At 35.9% G+C, this 18,656-nt stretch overlaps 2 protein-coding genes across 2 annotated transcripts; one reads left to right on the top strand and one right to left on the bottom strand.

Moving 5' to 3' along the window:
- Positions 1-530: 530 nt before the first annotated feature.
- LOC131929630 (gastrotropin) lies at positions 531-5,753 on the bottom strand. Its single transcript, XM_059285924.1, has 5 exons — positions 5,698-5,753; positions 4,728-4,819; positions 3,488-3,663; positions 2,951-3,055; positions 531-900 (listed from the first exon to the last, which is right to left on the bottom strand). Exons 2-5 carry the CDS (start codon positions 4,801-4,803, stop codon positions 850-852), a joined length of 408 nt encoding a protein of 135 aa, XP_059141907.1. The 5' UTR covers positions 4,804-4,819; positions 5,698-5,753; the 3' UTR covers positions 531-849.
- Positions 5,754-8,228: 2,475 nt separating this feature from the next.
- LOC131929615 (uncharacterized) lies at positions 8,229-12,294 on the top strand. The gene is made up of 6 exons (XM_059285908.1): positions 8,229-8,633; positions 9,531-9,587; positions 9,892-10,033; positions 10,734-10,855; positions 11,354-11,473; positions 12,042-12,294. The coding sequence occupies exons 1-6, from the start codon at positions 8,293-8,295 to the stop codon at positions 12,292-12,294; spliced, it is 1,035 nt and encodes a 344-aa protein (XP_059141891.1). The 5' UTR covers positions 8,229-8,292.
- The last annotated feature ends 6,362 nt before the right edge of the window (positions 12,295-18,656 follow it).

The following is an 18,656-nucleotide window of genomic DNA, read 5'->3' as shown; positions in this document are numbered from 1 at the left end:
AAAGCTTGTTGTTATAAACGTTTTACTTTTACAAGCTTTTTTAAAAAACTTATTTCTCGGTCTGTTGTGCTTTGTCTTTCGCCTTATTTCGTCATGGGTCGAAACTTGTGAGTGAGATTTCAACCACTTCTAAAGAACCTAGATCTAGATCTTTCAAACTTGACAACTGCGTGAAGACTAGATGAGTGAGTGACAAATTCCTGGAGACAAGACGAGGAAGCAGAACAACAGGGTAGCCTTACGCTTGAAGGTCACGAAACCTTGGTCTGAAAAGCTTCAGAACCTCTGCAACATGCTGAAGATTGGGATACGAATGTGGTTCGTTGTTTACTTTTCAGAAATTAAATTGAAAGTAAATGAAAGTTCCATCTTTGTGTACAAAACATGGTTTGTACAGCAAAGAAACATCGCAGGCAATTCCACATAGCTACAGGTAGTACAAGCATAACTGGCCAGGTGATACAACACTTCCTGATTGGTGGACACTACATCACTCTACATATCACCCCAACAACAAAAACAAGTACATCTTTGATAATACTGTCTTTATTTCTACTACCACTGATAAACAAAAACATAATAACCTTTTTTTTTATTTGATATGTTTAATTTAAGCTCCATTATATTTATAAATTGATTCCTCTAATACAAAGTTGTAAAAAACTTACCTTAGCATACACAGAAATAATAACAGTTAACTTTACGTGTTAGTTGATATCTAAGTTAATCTAACATCTTTTAAAAAATTGAGTTGATATCTAAGTTAATCTAACATCTTTAAAAAAAATTGAGTTGATATCTAAGTTAATCTAACATCTTTTAAAAAATTGAGTTGATATCTAAGTTAATCTAACATCTTTTAAAAAATTGAGTCATAACCCCGGCTGAAGAAGTGGTGACCTAAAAGAGTAAAAAAAAAAGTGAGTTTATTAAAATTTTTGTATTGAAAAATGGAATTAATTAATAAACACGGACATTAGTGTGGCGTTTATTTTGTTTGTGTCAGTTTATGATGAGTTTATTAATAGTTGCAATTAGTGAAAATAACACAGACCCACACAATTACACATACCCACACAATTACACAGTTCACAATATTGACACAGTTCACACAAATTCATACAGTTCACATAAATACAAACAGCTCACAATATTGACACATTTGACAACAATCAGGGGCCGCCACCCGAACAAGAACCCACTTACTTCCCTTGTATATTTAGAGTTACTACAGCCATTACTAAGGCACGTTGGGTAGGCGAAAACAAAAGGCAGGGCCTAGCTACAACCGTGCAGGGACTGAGTTGTTTCATTGAATGTACTAAATACATGGGCATAGCTTTGGTAAACCTGAGGAGGGGTTCCACAGTAAGCGATGTTCAGGTAGGTAAACAATATAGCCAGGGCCGTACCAGGTCGTGAAGGCTTGTGATTCTATAGACAGGCTAAGCTAGACTAGACATCTATCATAATCATACGTTAGTGTGTGGACCAGTCACCTATCTAACGTTAGTGTGGACTAGTCACCTATCTAACGTTAGTGTGGACTAGTCACCTATCTAACGTTAGTGTGGACTAGTCACCTATCGAACGTTAGTGTACAAGGTTGTGTATAAGGTTGTGTGCGGCCAAGTGTTAAAACTTTCTTCAATCTGAGCCGTGTTATCAGCTACACCACAGAGAGCGAGGACTTCTGCCGCTTCACTTACTCAAACTTACTGTTGACGGGAGGGAAATGATTTATGCAGGAATTCACTCTCCGGTCTTCTCAATATCTGTGTATTCCCCAGTGAATCCAATGTGGTATACAAGATGTGTACCATGTAGACTATATGTGCAACATATAGATTACGTGCACCATATAGTCTATATGTGTAAAATGTGGACTATATATGTACAATATAAATTATATATGTACCATATATACTATGTGTACCATTTATACTATGTGTTGTAAGGGGGGGGGGGAGTAGAAAGAGGGGGGGGGGTTAGGGTAGAGGCATGTTTAAAATGGCTGAGTTTCTTTTTGCTTAACGTCGGATGCCCATGTCGTTACTTTCTTACTGGATTCACTGGGGGGGGGGGGTTGATTGAATGGATATGACTAGACTTCACATTCAACAGTGCTCAGTAATCCCAGAGTAGGGGCTTTAGAGGGGGACACGCGTGTGTATTTTGATTGGGGGTGGGAGCATGGCATGTCAATACCTGTGTGGGACAATTGTGTAGTCAGAGAGATGTTGGTAACGAGGACATGGTGTGTGTTTTTAAGTGTTGGTGTGTGTGTGTTTGTAGTTATGTATGTGGTCATCATAAAGTGTGGGTACGCAGTTTTAGATAGTTGTAATTCTTCTTCTTCGTTCTTCATTGAAAGAGTGGCGGGAATATCCTCCAACACAATTATTTAATATTACATCTCAACTTTTCATGTGCCATATGGCTGTTGACTCCTATTTCAGCCAGCTTGCAATCTGTATGTGTGCCATAGCATTTGTCTACACAAAAACACTCTACAAGGCAGCAGTTGTTTGATTTTGGAGTTATCTCTCCTAGATGGGTTGCTGCCCCCAGCTAACGAGCCTCATCAGCCCGGGGATCCGACATCAGAACTTGAGTTAGAAATCACGCGCTCTACCGCTCGACCACGCCATCCACAAGTTAGTACCAATTGATGGAGTAACATTCTCATACGGTATTTACAATACACGCAACATAAAACACACCATACACACAAAACAACACACTAACGCATACAACAACCACACACATACTTCAACCTTGGCACAACGCCCAAACACAAACAACACTGACGTCATTCCATTCACACAACACACTGACTATCACACACCATCGATATTCACAAACACCACACACACACACACACACACACAGAGAGAGAGACAGACACACACACACAGAGACACACACACACACACACCACACGACCTACTGATTTCAACTCATTGTTGACTATCTCCTTGACCCCCTCCATCACTAGCCCCTGGGTGTAGGTGGCGTTCTCTCTGATCTTGTTGCCGTCAATGGTGATTGTCCCCTGGGTACGGGAAATATTCAAATAAGGCCTATTATTATATGGGGGGGGGGGGCTACACTTTGTTGCACTGTATCGAACTGTTGTGTACGGGTAAATGATAGATCAGGCTTGTTAATACATTAAGTAATGGAAGAATACATGCAGATTTGTAAACATAATGTGTTGAGACAAAATAAAGATGTAACATATAACGGTAATTGCTGACATTTATCATGAATAATTCAGTAAAATATTTAAATTTCTGAAGCAATGCTTGTGTTATTCACTTATTAAAACTGAAATTCACCGAGAGTGATTTCGATGATTTACATTTCTTTGTCTTACACGTGTTTAAAGCTATCTTTCACAATACCTAAAGTGACATATAGTCATCTTGCCCTTAAACTTGACACGACGCACCACGTGATAACCGTTGCCCTCACGTTTACTCACCTTAAATTTCTCGCCACCGGGCACCTCAAAAAATGTCTCCTTCCCCAGCTCGAAGACGTTGGCAGTGTCGGGCAAGCCTTCACAGGTGTGGGTGTAGCAGTACTTGTTGCCCTGTCTAGAGATCTCCAGAGTCACGCCATGAGACTTGTATTTCTCCACCATGTCGGCTGGGTAGGCTGAGACGGAATCAACACAAACATTGTCACCTTCTTCTTTTTTTGTTTGGAATCAACACAAACATTGTCACCTTCTTCTTTTTTTGTTTGGAATCAACACAAACATTGTTACCTTCTTTTGTTTGTTTGGAATCAACACAAACATTGTCACCTTCTTTTTTGTTTGTTTGGAATCAACACAAACATTGTTACTTTCTTCTTTTCTTCCTCTACGTTCTTAACTATAATAATGGACAGTATGACCACCAACACAATTAAGTATTTCGTGTCAACATGTTATGCGCCATAAGGCTTGGACTCAGATTTCAGCCTGCTTTTCTTTTTGGATTTGCTTCCATAGCCTTTGTCCACCCAAGAACAAACTACTGAGTACAAGGCAGCAGTTGTTTGATTTGGGAGTTGTCTCTCCAGCTATCGAGCCCCATCTACCCGAGGTTTCGAACTCGGGACTTTTCTGTTTAGCAGCTATGAGCTTTACCTACCCGACCACGCCGTATTATCTCTTGTAGTAGATGCTACACATTTATAATGCTAGATTGTTTAAATAGTTAGATATTGTAAAAATAAAAGATGTTTTAAAAAGCTTTTAGATAATAGTGCACCAAAAAGGAGAAAAAAAACAATTTTCTTTAAATAAATAATAATGGTTCACTATTTAAATCACTTACAAGAAAAACCGTGGGTTGCTATATTGTGTTTGAATACCTTTACTCGAATTTACTATAATCAATTCCTTGAAAATTAATTAAGGATCAAATTAAATCAAAGTTAATGTCAGATTGCCAAGTTGAAACAAATTGGTCAGTTAGAAGTGATGGAAATTTTGCTCGGTAGTTTCGATCCATGACCAAGCACGACAGACAGACAAAAGAACGAGGAAGCAAGTTAAATTAAAGCTTGTAAAAGGTAATACATTCCAAACGCAACGTGTAATGTCAATAATCCAGTCCCAATGTTTTCACAGAATGGGATATCACTTTTCACCGTAATGAAATGGACAGATAATTGTGGCATGTTTTATCTCCTATAACATAAAATGGACAGATAACTGCGGCATGTCTTACCTCCCATCTGCAAGTAGGTCTCCACCCCCTGGTCCCGGCTCCTGTCCAGTTGCCATTTGCCCAGAAAAGCGTCCATTGCCGCAGACAAGATTCTGTCAACAAAAATAAAACCAGAACTTTAACCATATCACAGTATCAATGATAACGTTGTCGGAAGAGGCTGACTTGGATTCGAACCCACGTCTAGGGTGTTGCATGGATCAGATCCTGATCTCACTATCTCAACCAGATGCCGAATAAAACGTTTTTTCTCCTGGAGAAGATTTTGTTTCCCACCAACAAGGTGTAGGTGCCGCCATTTTTGCTTGCAGTCGTCACGCTGTTTGATAGAACTAGCAGACGACAAAATTTGCAGTTTCAGGTTCGATCTACAACAATCAGGATCGATATATTAAATCGTGATTGATCTGCTGGAATCAAAACTCAATCCACAGCTCGAGATGTCGGAGAAAGATTTGTTCCGCCAAGGGCCGCTACTGGCCTTAGTGACGCAATGATATAATACTATAGGGCGGCTTGTAAGTCTACGGTCTCGAAATCTGCTACGTGGCAAGTACAAGATCGAGAAGTTGTGGCCTACTTACAAGCCCTATACTAAAAAAAAAACACAGTCGCATTAAAATAAGATTCAAAATGAAATATTTTAAGGACGTCGAAAATTCCATTTGGTGTTTCGTCACTGACGCATCCATTTGTAATATATATATATATATATATATATATATATATATATATATATATATATATATATATATATATATATATATATATATATATATATATATATATATATATATATATATATATATATATATATATATATATATATATATATATATGTGTGTGTGTGTGTGTGTGATCGTAAAAAAACAACAACAGCGATTTCAAAGGCTGATAGCGTGTAATGACTATCACAAGAGCAGACTTTGCTTTGTGTGGGTTGTCTAAATAATAATGTACAACCGCTCACCTACTACGGTAATAAAACTTGTGAGATTTCAAATCTTTGTAAAAATTATTCAATTTATGTCCGGTTTTATACCGTCGCAAGTTTTGTTTAAAGGGGTTTCTGGGCCACCATCTGGTACCACGTCATGGTTCGGTGAGTAGACGAGCCGCGACCAGCTGAGGTAGAATTACTTTGTAGCTGCCCTTATCATGTGATCACTGCTGGGCAGTTGATGGGAAGATTTCATTACATTGCAACAAGGGGCGATAATTGCAAAAAGGGGTGATAATTAGTGTCAGCCCTCGGCTTATGGCTGATAGGGAACCCTAGATGTGGAACTACATGCTCGTATGCTTTCTTTTAAAAACACAATTTAAAACAACATAAATTCTAAAACTCAGACATATGCATAACCAACACATACACACACTCACAAACACACACTTTAGTTATTATAACGACTAAACAATCAGAAATGTCAGAAATTATCACAAGGGGCACTACCCGTGTTTAATGGAGGATATCAAAACAAGGCGAGCAACCTGTCTAGTATACTACTGATAGTTTGATATGTTTAAGGGGAGTGTGTGTGTGTTTGTGTGTTAATTAAAGCGTAACTTACACCAAAATCGATTTGACTGTTTTAATATTTTGTCATTGAAAGTCCATTATATGACACTTGAAAAGTGGATTATAAGTCCCACTTGGCAACATGTGGTTAGATTAGTTGGATATTGTAACCCTAACATGTGGTTAGATTAGTTGGATATTGTAACCCTAACATGTGGTTAGATTAGTTGGATGTTGTAACCCTAACATGTGGTTAGATTAGTTGGATGTTGTAACCCTAACATGTGGTTAGATTAGTTGGATATTGTAACCCTAACATGTGGTTAGATTAGTTGGATATTGTAACCCTAACATGTGGTTAGATTAGTTAGATATTGTAACCCTAACATGTGGTTAGATTAGTTGGATATTGTAACCCTAACATGTGGTTAGATTAGTTGGATGTTGTAACCCTAACATGTGGTTAGATTAGTTGGATGTTGTAACCCTAACATGTGGTTAGATTAGTTGGATGTTGTAACCCTAACATGTGGTTAGATTAGTTGGATGTTGTAACCCTAACATGTGGTTAGATTAGTTGGATATTGTAACCCTAACATGTGGTTAGATTAGTTGGATATTGTAACCCTAACATGTGGTTAGATTAGTTGGATATTGTAACCCTAACATATGGTTAGATTAGTTGGATATTGTAACCCTAACCCTACCTGCTGTGTTTTGTGAGGTCCCATTTATTGGATGCTAGGGCAACCTGATTAGGTCACATTTATGATAAGAGACCTGGATTAGTCCCATCTATGAGAGGCTATGGGATACTACCGTGTTGCATAGTTACATTCTGTTTCAATATATAACATATTTAAGGCGTTAGTCTACTGTGGTCAGTTCCCCCCTCTCGTCTTCGTCTGGTCGGGCGATACTTTTCCCTGTGTTCACAAGATGTTAGACTGTGCTGGATATCTTACACCTGACCCACGGGACGTGCCCGTCAGGTGCAGGGGAAACTTAACTAGATGATGACCATTCTAATTTTTTAAGACAGGGTGCGCACATTCAACTGACAGGGTGCGCACTTTCTACAGACAGGGTGCGCAAAAAAGTGTAAAATATGTGCACTGGCCCAGATGGCTTGTGAACATATCAATCCTGCTGGGCAACAAATTGTGTTCTGGTATCCAAACATTCTACCTTTGATCATTTCAGTCGACTCAGGTTGTTTTTTTGGTGTGTTAAAGATTATTTATTCAGCAAAGTTTAAGGAGTTAGGTAAAACCGTTTAGCTCACAGGTTTCAGGTAAAACCGTTTAGCTCACAGGTTTCAGGTAAAACCGTTTAGCTCACAGGTTTCAGGTAGATTGTGGATATCTTGTCAGAGAGACTTGATGATTTAAATTGTGGATATCTTGTCAGAGAGACTTGATGATTTAAATTGTGTGGACATCTTGTCAGAGGGACTTGATGATTTAAATTGTGGACATCTTGTCAGAGAGACTTGATGATTTAAATTGTGGACATCTTGTCAGAGAGACTTGATGATTTAAATTGTGGATAACTTGTCAGAGAGACTTGATGATTTAAATTGTGGACATCTTGTCAGGGAGACTTGATGATTTAAATTGTGGACATCTTGTCAGAGAGACTTGATGATTTAAATTGTGGACATCTTGTCAGAGAGACTTGATGATTTAAATTGTGGACATCTTGTCAGAGAGACTTGATGATTTAAATTGTGGACATCTTGTCAGAGAGACTTGATGATATAATGGACCAGATGCATCTTAACATAGCTGGAAACTAAATTCACTGACATTTGTTCTAAAATTTTCTCTTGTACGCCACATACAATTTTTATATGGGCTAAAAAAATCACAAACCTTCTCTGAAATTATTTTTTTATACAATCTTCGAAACAAAATTCTTACTGTCCTTTTCTAAAAAAAAAATATTTTGTACTGTCAACTTTTTTTTAATATCTAGATTGAATGAACTCAAGTTGACTGGGTTACTATATATAGCCAGTAGTTATAGACTGAAAATTGATCAGGCATGGACGACCTGCCATCGAACAGCCTTCCCTGCGATCCTATTCCAGAATTAAAAGGCCCCGACTTGCTGACGTTGTGTGGAGGGTGCCAGGAAAAAGTCAAATATTTTCTGAGCTTGAGAGAAACTTTGGCCCATCACCGCGCGAATGGCGAGCAGCCTCGATGTGATCCCCGGGACCACGAGATGGTCAAACGACTTGAGGCAGAAGACTGGAGGCCACAGGTCACAGTCAAATATTTCGAAGACGTTAACTTCTCAAGTAAACAAACAGCAGTTGACGCTGATGATGCAGAGGCTGAAGAGGGTGATCAGACTGAGAGTGCTCATGACAGTGATCCCAAGTGAGCTACAATTATCTGCTGTAACACTGTTTTAAACATTTTTACAAGCTTTATTAAGTTTGCAACGTCTGTTTGTTTGTTTATTTGTGGGTTTGCGGCAAATCTTGTAACTCAATTTTGACCAAACTTCAAACTTTCCAGATACGTCCCACTTCGATGACAATACAAGTCTATCTATTTGTTAATTTAATTAGACGTTTAATTAGTCATTAAAATTAATTAAACGGTTTCAACACTAAGAGAAGATAACAAAATTGAATCACTAGATAGATTACTATATTCAGTAACAGAAGGGGAGATAACTATCTAGACGCGATCACCCTAACAGTCTAGTGAGCTGTGGTTTACGACAATGTTTACAATCGTAGAGCCGGTCGATCTGGTGAAGGATAATAGGGTCAGATAAACATTTTAAACGATTTGAAACTGAGGGGAGGTAAAATAATAATTGAGAACTTGATGTCGTCTGTAAAATGTGCTCACAGACGGCTGCTTTTCAAGGAGCAGATAATCGTCTTTTAGATATCGCTAGCTACTGCTGGTGTTTTAAAGCAAATATTTTTAGTCATGTCGACTTCATAAATTATGAATCACTAAAAAATATAAAAAAAAATATAAAAAAAAACCTTTATAGCAGCAAGCTTTTAAACTGAACTGAAAATGAGAAAATAAAACAAATCTTTCTTTCATGAAAGCGTTGGTCGTTTATGAGATCTTTTACATATTTTAGCGACAAAAGTTTTTATGAAAGAAAGCAGATTGATTATATTTTCTTATTTTCAGTGCAATTTAAAAGTTTTTGCTATACAGTTTTTTTTTATATTTGTTTTATTTGTTCTAATCTATCTGCTTCCCCCTCTTAACAAAATTGTTTGTGTTTTTATTTTGGAACTTTAGGAAAAGTTTTTTGTGTGGAGTGAATGGCTGTCATCAAGTATTTACCACAATAGCCAGGTACAAAAAACTGATTTAATTAGAGGCAGACTAATTAATTGACAGTTCGGATAAAACTTTTGTGTGTGGATAGAGAAATTAAAACTTTTGTATAGGGATAGAGAAATTAAAACTTTTGTATAGGGATAGAGAAATGAAGTGTCATAAATTAGAGTTGTCTCTCATGTCTAATTTTTATATACAAGATGCAAAGATGCTTTTATTTTATTTTTACTGTTGTGGTATTTAAGGTTACTAATTAAAAACTATCAACACCGTTTGTTTGGACAACTTTTATACCACGTGACACTTGTTGAATCCACAGCTTCGACTCTCACTACCAGAACAGCCACGCTTTTGTCTGCGACACGTGTAAGAAAACTTTTGTCTCGAACTTTCTTCTGGACATTCACCTAGAGGAGTCACATGACTCATACTTTCAGATACTCAGCCAAAAAGTTGACATGGTAAAAATAGAAATGTACATTTGGACTTGTATTTTCTTTAGCCTGAAAGTGACATGTGTTGTTACCTCTAGGATTTTCAAAAGTTAAATGTGTTGCTACCTCTAGGTTTTTAAAAAGTTAAATGTGTTGCTACCTCTAGGTTTTTAAAAAGTTAAATGTGTTGTTACCTCTAGGATTTTAAAAAGTTAAATGTGTTGTTACCTCTAGGATTGTCAAAAGTTAAATGTGTTGTTACCTCTAGGATTTTCTAAAGTTAAATGTGTTGTTACCTCTAGGATTGTCAAAAGTTAAATGTGTTGTTACCTCTAGGATTTTCTAAAGTTAAATGTGTTGTTACCTCTAGGATTTTCTAAAGTGAAATGTGTTGTTACCTCTAGGATTTTCAAAAGTGAAATGTGTTGTTACCTCTAGGATTGTCAAATGTGAAATGTGTTGTTACCTCTAGGATTTTCAAAAGTTAAATGTGTTGTTACCTCTAGGATTTTCAAAAGTGAAATGTGTTGTTACCTCTAGGATTGTCAAAAGTGAAATGTGTTGTTACCTCTAGGATTTTCAAAAGTTAAATGTGTTGTTACCTCTAGGATTGTCAAAAGTGAAATGTGTTGTTACCTCTAGGATTGTCAAAAGTAAAATGTGTTGTTACCTCTAGGATTGTCAAAAGTGAAATGTGTTGTTACCTCTAGGATTTTTGTTTTGACAGTATCGCTGCCTGGTAGAAAGTTGTGACCAAAAGTTTAGAACCGCTGAGCTACGCAATGACCACCTGGTCTCTGACCACAAATATCCTGACAACTTTACATTTCACGGACTCATTTCACCCAAGTGAGCTTTTAAAAGATAACTTATAACATTCAGGAATTGAAAAAAATAATCTGAATTACTTTAAAAAAAACCCCACCCAAATACTCGATTTTACCCTAGATACTGATTTTGTATTGTCATTTCTCACATAGAGTCAGAGGCGTAGCGAGGGGGGGGGGACATATGTCCCTGGGCGCCAACCTTAGGGGGGCGCCAAATTGAAAGTTTGAGGGGGGGTGCAAATGAAAAGTTCGAGGGGGGGTGCAAATGAAAAGTTCGAGGGGGGGGGGGTGCAAATCGAAAGTTTGTCCCCGGGCGCCGGGTAGGGTCGCTACGCCTCTGCATAGAGTTGATGGTGATTCGTTGATAAGGGCTAGGCTTTGAGTATTAGGTTTGGGCAGATAAAATATTTTTAGTGAAATAAATTGTAGTGTATACAAATAATTTGCAATTACTGAATGAACATGTTCAAAAATAAAATTTTACAATTGTTGTTTCAATAAAACTTTTTTTTGTTAGAACAAAAGTTCAATCCAACGAAACATCAAATACGAGTTGCGGTGAGATGGTAACTGAAGGCATGGAAGGTCAAGATGTAAAGTCTAAAGGGAACAAGAAATCCAAAGGCAGAGGGAAAAGGTAGGCCTACTATAATTGTGTTTAAAGCTCATCTCCATTGTTGTGTTTATTAAAGCCCATCTTCATTGTTGTTGTGTTTAAAGCTAATCTCCATTGTTGTTGTGTTTAAAGCAAATCTCCATTGTTGTGTTTAAAGCTAATCTCCATTGTTGTGTTTATAGCTCATCTCTATTTTGTTGTGTTTAAAGCTAATCTCCATTGTTGTGTTTAAAATGATCTCCATTGTTGTGTTTAAAGCTAATCTTCATTGTTCTGTTTAAAGCTAATCTCCATTGTTGTGTTTAAAGCTAATCTCCATTGTTGTGTTTAAAGCTCATCTCCATTGTTGTGTTTAAAGCTAATATCCATTGTTGTGTTTAAAGCTCATCTCCATTGTTGTGTTTAAAGCTCATCTCCATTATTGTGTTTAAAGCTAATCTCCATAACTGTGTTTAAAATGATCACCATTGTTGTGTTTAAAGCGAATCTCCATTATTGTGTTTAAAGCTAATATCCATTGTTGTGTTTAAAGCTCATCTCCATTCCCTATTAACCAGCAATGACTGAACTATTTGTTTTGATTCTGTAGAGTACCTGCTGTCGTTAACTTTGGCTACCATGCGTCACATAGATCCTTTCAGCTTAGTGGCGGGGATAGCCACTGGCACCAACGGGGCAAGACGGATAGCCACTGGCACCAACGGGGCAAGACGGATAGCCACTGGCACCAACGGGGCAAGACTGTGGACATCAAGACGGATCTGGACACTGCTGTGGACATCGAGACGTTCGCGTTTTCAGATCTTGCTGAGATATTGGACGAAGGATATCTGCAGCTTTAGCTTTAGAGTTCTCCTGAAGGGGAGTATGTAGGGGGTGGGATAGGGGGAGAGCCCTGTAGGGGAGGGGGGGGGGTCTGTAGGGGGTGGGGTGGGACAGGGGGGAGCCCTATTGAAGTGTTTTTTTCTTAACAGAGTGCCAGAGTTGTTATAGTCCTGTTTTATTCACTCTAAGGGATAGGGGGGGGGGTCTTGGTTTAACACTCGACTTAAGTTTTAAAGAGGGATAGGGGTGTTGGTTTAACACTCGACTTCAGTTTTAAAGAGGGATAGGGGTGTTGGTTTAACACTCGACTTCAGTTTTAAAGAGGGATAAGGGGGTGGGGCTTATGCAGCATGTTATATCATTACCGGCGGGGTGGGAGTAGAATGTATTTCTTACACAGCATTTTATATCATTACCGGCGGGGATGATACGGGGCGTGTGTGTAATGTGTGTCAGTTGTGTGTAATGTGTGTCAGTTGTGTGTAATGAGTGTAAGTCGTGTGTAATGTGTGTTAGTCGTGTGTAATGTGTGTCAGTTGTGTGTAATGTGTCAGTTGTGTGTAATGTGTGTCAGTCGTGTGTAATGAGTGTAAGTCGTGTGTAATGTGTGTTAGTCGTGTGTAATGTGTGTCAGTCGTGTGTAATGTGTGTCAGTCGTGTGTAATGAGTGTAAGTCTTGTGTAATGTGTCAGTCGTGTCTACATTAAAAAGATAGGCCTACGTTTGAATCTACTGGTAGTTGGCGAATATTAAACTGCATGTTAATATTTATTTTGTATTTTAAATTAAAACAATTAAATACATTTCAAAAATTGAATTTAATAATGTTGTTATTTATTACTATGTCGTATATCTTAATGTATTTTCTCATTTAATAAAATACACACGCACATACGCACTCACGCACACACACACATATGCTAAAAAAGATTTGTGTTGTACTGAAATAATTGTATTTGTATTTAACAGCAGCTTTTTGGTCGAGGGAGCTAAATACGAAAATACTTCACGGTTTAATCGAGTTTATCGAAATTTTTATTTTATAAATATAATATTTATTTATATTTATAATCATTAATTATCATTCATTGGTCTAATGTTTGCATTGGTGACGGCGTGGCCTAGCGGTCGAGATCTAGACTGCTAGCACGAAAGACTCGAGTTCGAACCCTTGTAACATATTGGTACATAAAACATCTTTGTGTATAGTTCGGGCAAACAATCGCTTTAAGTGCCGAGGTCCAAGCAACGCGTGAACTCGGCCGTCATTTTTGGCCAAAGGCAAACAAATTTGGAAATATTTCATTTCACTTCAAAATTTAAACCGAGATAATCGCTTTTGTTTTAATATTGATATTCATTAATTGCAATAATATTAATATTTGTAACTGATAGAAAGGTATTTATATTTATCAGTTTGATATCAATTTTTTGTAGCCAAAGGAGAACAAACCATTAAAAAAATTCTTTTCAAAATATTTTTCAAGAATATCTCAATGAAGTACAATTGATTGATATTAAATTAATATTTATGGATGTCAATATCTATTAATATTTTTATGAATCGGTATAAGTTATATTTAACAGTATATATTTTTATATTTATTTTTATCTCATCTCTCTCTCTCTCTCTCTCTAGCAATGTAGTTATTAATATTATGGTCAAAGGGGAACAAACATGAAATTATTTCCATTTGTAGTTTTGCCGCGGTTATATATCCTTAATATTTTTTAGAGATTTTAAATATTTAAAAATTCTATTGTCTATTAATATTAAATGTGTTACTTCATTCCTAAATTAAGTAAATTTAGTTTTATATATTTATTATAATTTAAAATAAAGTATAATTTAGTTTAATTTTGGTTAGTATCGGTACCTTTAAAACTGTTTTGTTTCTCATTCTAAACATACTTAAAATATTAAAGCGAGGTAACCTTTGCTAAACTATGGAGTGATCAATTTTCATGTTTATTCCCCTTTGACCACACATTTTCTGTTCAAAAACACTAACATGAAAAGCAAAGAAAGACAACCATAGCGCTGAAAAATAAAAATAAATTATTATCGGGATTATATATCTTTGGCCATTGAAAAAGTTTTCTTGAATATTGCAATCCTAATATATAAAACCCATGTGCGCACTTTTCTCTCTGTCTGCAACATATTTCCCAAGGCTTTGAGATTTTAAATAATTTTTAAAATTTTGACATTCATTAATTATGATAATATTAACATTTGTAACTGATAGAAAGGTATTTATATTTTTCAGTTCATTAATTAATATCAATTTTTATAACCCAAGGGGAACAAACATGATAATAATTTACTTCAAAAGGTTATTCAAGAATGTCTCACTGAAGTACAATTGACTGATATTAACCCTTTATTTACGGAATTAGGTTCCGAATGACATTTTTTCTTAAACAATGTGTTATCATATTGCTTTTGGCACATTTAAAGCATATGTCGAAGGAAATTTTGTTTCATACATTTTTAAGGGCCCAAACATGTATTGGTACTTATAAGTACCGTCAGGAATGTAGGACATTTTTTCCAAAAATAAAAAAATTTACAAAACAGGAAAAAACGATACAACTTATTAAATAATAACATGGCAATCATTATAACAATCATTTTTTATAATTTTCACACATAAACCCAGAACAAAAGTATATTTTGAGTACGATTTTTACTGGATTTTCTATAGGAACACATCTTAGACCTCAAACACAGCAAAAGGTGCCGACATGTCATGCTCCCTCCTTCCTCATTCCTAAGACATTCTTGTCTGTCGTCTTTTTGGTGTGGCAACAGTTGCCGGACTGAACCTGCTTTTGCTGGAGGCTTCCAATAGCCATTACAATGAGCCGCATAAACAAATATTTTGAAAACGAAAGCCTAGTCATTCAGTACACTACTACCAGCATTACTAGTAAAATTGTAGCCTACTAGAATGTTATGACAAGTCTACACTACAGTGTAAAGTTCATAAATAGAAGTGAGCTCAATGTGTTTGGAATAGCCGTAGTGGCATACAGTTTTGTGTTTACTGATTCAAAATTACAAAACGATCTATACTACATGCAGATGTATGGACTATTACTAGTCTACATGTATACATTACGTATACGCTAGCTATTGTAGGCAAGGCAGTTTTTTGTAACAAATATAACTTACAAATCTTACTTCTAGAACTGGACTTTGGTATACAAATAACTTATACTAAACCTAGTAAACGAGCCTGCAATTGCCACCTCTATTCTTGTTTTTCTTTTACTACTAGAAATCTGCAATTAATTACAATATTTCTGAGGAAAACCCTATGCTAACCTTCTTATAAATGCATAAATTTATTTTTTAAGTACATTTTGATAATTAATTATGAAAATAATATTTATGTCCTTCCACATCGAAAATCATCAATTTCCAAGAAATCCCAAAAAATGTCCGTGTGCCCTGACGGTACTTATAAGTCCACTTGTAAACATCGATCTATTACAAAGACAATTTGATAAAAATTGTATAACTAGAAGTTAAACGCAAATGCCTGACTATTGAAGATGCCAATAAAAAATATTCGGTGTTGAAAACGTGCAGAATAAGGTAAAACAAAGGGAAATCAGGAACACATGTGAGATATGTACAGAATAGTTGTGAACTACCGATACAGGTAGAGATTGAAAATGGCGCCACACCAGTAATTTTCAAAAAACATCGTTCCCTCCACCTACCAGTGACTCAAGGGAGATAATGCTATCAATTACATCAATAATTTTTAAAATTCGTCTTAAATTAAAAATAATACAGGTAGTTAATTAAAGTGGTACTTATAAGTACCGTCAGTAGATAAAGGGTTAAAATAATATTTATTGATGTCAATATCTATTAATATTTTTTGGAATCATTATAAGTTACATTTAACAGTATATATTTGTATATTAATTTTTATCTCACAATTTCTCTCTCTCTCTCTCTCTCTCTCTCTCTCTATATATATATATATCTCTCGCAATGTTGTTATTAATATTATGGTCAAACAAAGGGGAACAAACATGAAATTATTTCCATTCGTAGCTTTGCCGCGGTTCTTTAGCCTAAATATTTTTTAGAAGCTTTAATATTTAAAGACTCTATTATCTATTCATATTGAATGTTATACTTCATTCCTATATTAAGGAAATTTGGTTTTTATTTATTTATAATAATTTAAAATAAAGTAGACTTTAGGTTAATTTAGTTTAATATAATAAAAACGTTTTTTTCACCACTAAACATACTTAAAATATTAAAGCGAGGTAACCTTTGCTAAACTATGAAGTGATCAATTTTCATGTTTATTCCCCTTTGACCACACAATTTCTGTTCAAAAACACTACCATGAAATGCAAAGAGAGATAACCATAGCACTGAAAAATAACAATCGATTATTATCTCGATTATATCTCTTTGACCGTTGAAAAAGTTTGGCTAGAATATTACAATCCTAATATATAAAACCCCTTGTCGCACTTCTCTCTCTGTCTGCAACATATTTGTATTAAATTTTAACATTAATTTTATTTTAAGAAGGAAAATAAAAATAAATGCAAATTCGAATGTAGAAACTCATTTTTAATTATTCAGCCGGAAAAATGTTTATGGTTTTGACAAGAACGAAAAAAAAAAAAAAAAAAAAACCAACGACATCACATGTCGCATGTTAAAGCTAATAAAAAGTACACAACACTAATTGTGTCATCTTTCAATTTTTGAAAATGAAGTAATGAACTATTTTATTCATATTGTATTTAGATCTATATATCTACTTATCAAGACGTACGCCAAAAGTTATACAAATTACTTTTAAAAAAGCAACATAGATCTAAATACCATTTGATGATTGGACAGCCGGGTTTTACGGAATCATTTAATCCTCTTAATCAGTGTGTGCATTTAATATGGTGTTGTGTAGCCTATATAGTTTGGTTTTTATTTTTCTACTAGGTATTGGTAGCCTATGTTATTTTAAATGTGTCGGATTTTTAGCTGTTTAGTTATTTCTTAGTTTTTCACAAATATCGTTCAACGTGTAGTACAGCACATTGCGTTTGGATCAACAACTATTTAATGACTTTTTTTTTCCAAACAAGAATAACTTTAACATTAAAAATATACAGGCCTATAATTCAGGTGAAAAGGGTACCCGTGGCTAGTAACCTTGAGAAAAGAGATTCGTTTAAAAAAATGTAATATATCTCTGTAATAGATTGAGTTAATTGTGAGGTCAAGGGAACTCACTCTCTGTATTAGTATTATATTTATATTGTTATCTTGAGTGATGTCCCTTACATGTTGTTATCTATAAATAGTTCTCTCTCGCCATTTCTCTCTCTCTCTTGGCTTCATGGCGTCTGTACATAATAAAGACTGTTAATAACCAACGCGGCTTCTCGTCAGTCATTACAATCCACGTCATTTGGCGACGAAGGATAAACATCTACTAGAAAGAGCACCTACTTACGCAAAAAAGAGGTTTGCTAGAGCTTATTAGCTAATTATTTCTAGAATTATGGCGCTGTATGGCCAAATAAAAGAATTTGATGCGAATGATGAAATCATTCAAGATTACCTAGAGAGGTTAAGCTTTTACCTAGAAGCTAACGACGTGACGATAGAAGCCAAAAAGAGAGCTGTTTTGTTAACAGTCATAGGGCCTCAACAATTCAGGCTACTAAAGGACTTATGCGCACCAGCTAGTCCAGATACCAAGAGCTTTAACGAGCTGAGCAAATTGCTAACAGACCACCATGCGCCTACCCCATCAAAGTTTCTATGTCGAGCTAGATTTGACAGTAGGACTCGTCAACCAAACGAGTCAATATCAGAATATGTTGCTGCTTTACGTCATTTAAGTGAATTTTGTGAATTCGGAGACACGCTGTCTGACAGACTATGTGAAAAGTTTGTGACAGGTGTAAACAGCCCTGATATTCAAAGAAAGTTGCTGCTCGAGTCAGATCTAACATTAGAAAAAGCAATACAACTTGCAACTTCATTCCAGCAGTCATCAGATGCGGCGAAATCTCTAACGCCTTCAGGGATCCATGCAGTAAACAGCAGGTTAGTCAATAAACATCAACCACATCAGAGCATTCCAACTTATGCTAAACAGCCTGCTCGTTCAAATCCTAGATCTAAATCTAGTGATAATTATCAAAAATGTCATCGATGCAAAGGTCCCCATGCATCTCATCAGTGCAAGTTCAAGTCTGCAACTTGTTATAAGTGCAGTGAGCAAGGTCACATTGCTAAGGCCTGCTTTGCAAAGTCTTCGTCTGTTGCTAAATCTAGCCAGTCAAGACAGTACCGCAACCAAAAGCAGCACTATGTTAACTCTCA

This window comes from Physella acuta, unplaced genomic scaffold (genome assembly GCF_028476545.2).
Source record: "Physella acuta isolate Inbredline_101_S28 unplaced genomic scaffold, ASM2847654v3 ptg001656l, whole genome shotgun sequence".
NCBI classification, from domain to species: domain Eukaryota; kingdom Metazoa; phylum Mollusca; class Gastropoda; family Physidae; genus Physella; species Physella acuta.
This window is presented reverse-complemented; position numbering and strand designations above follow the sequence as displayed.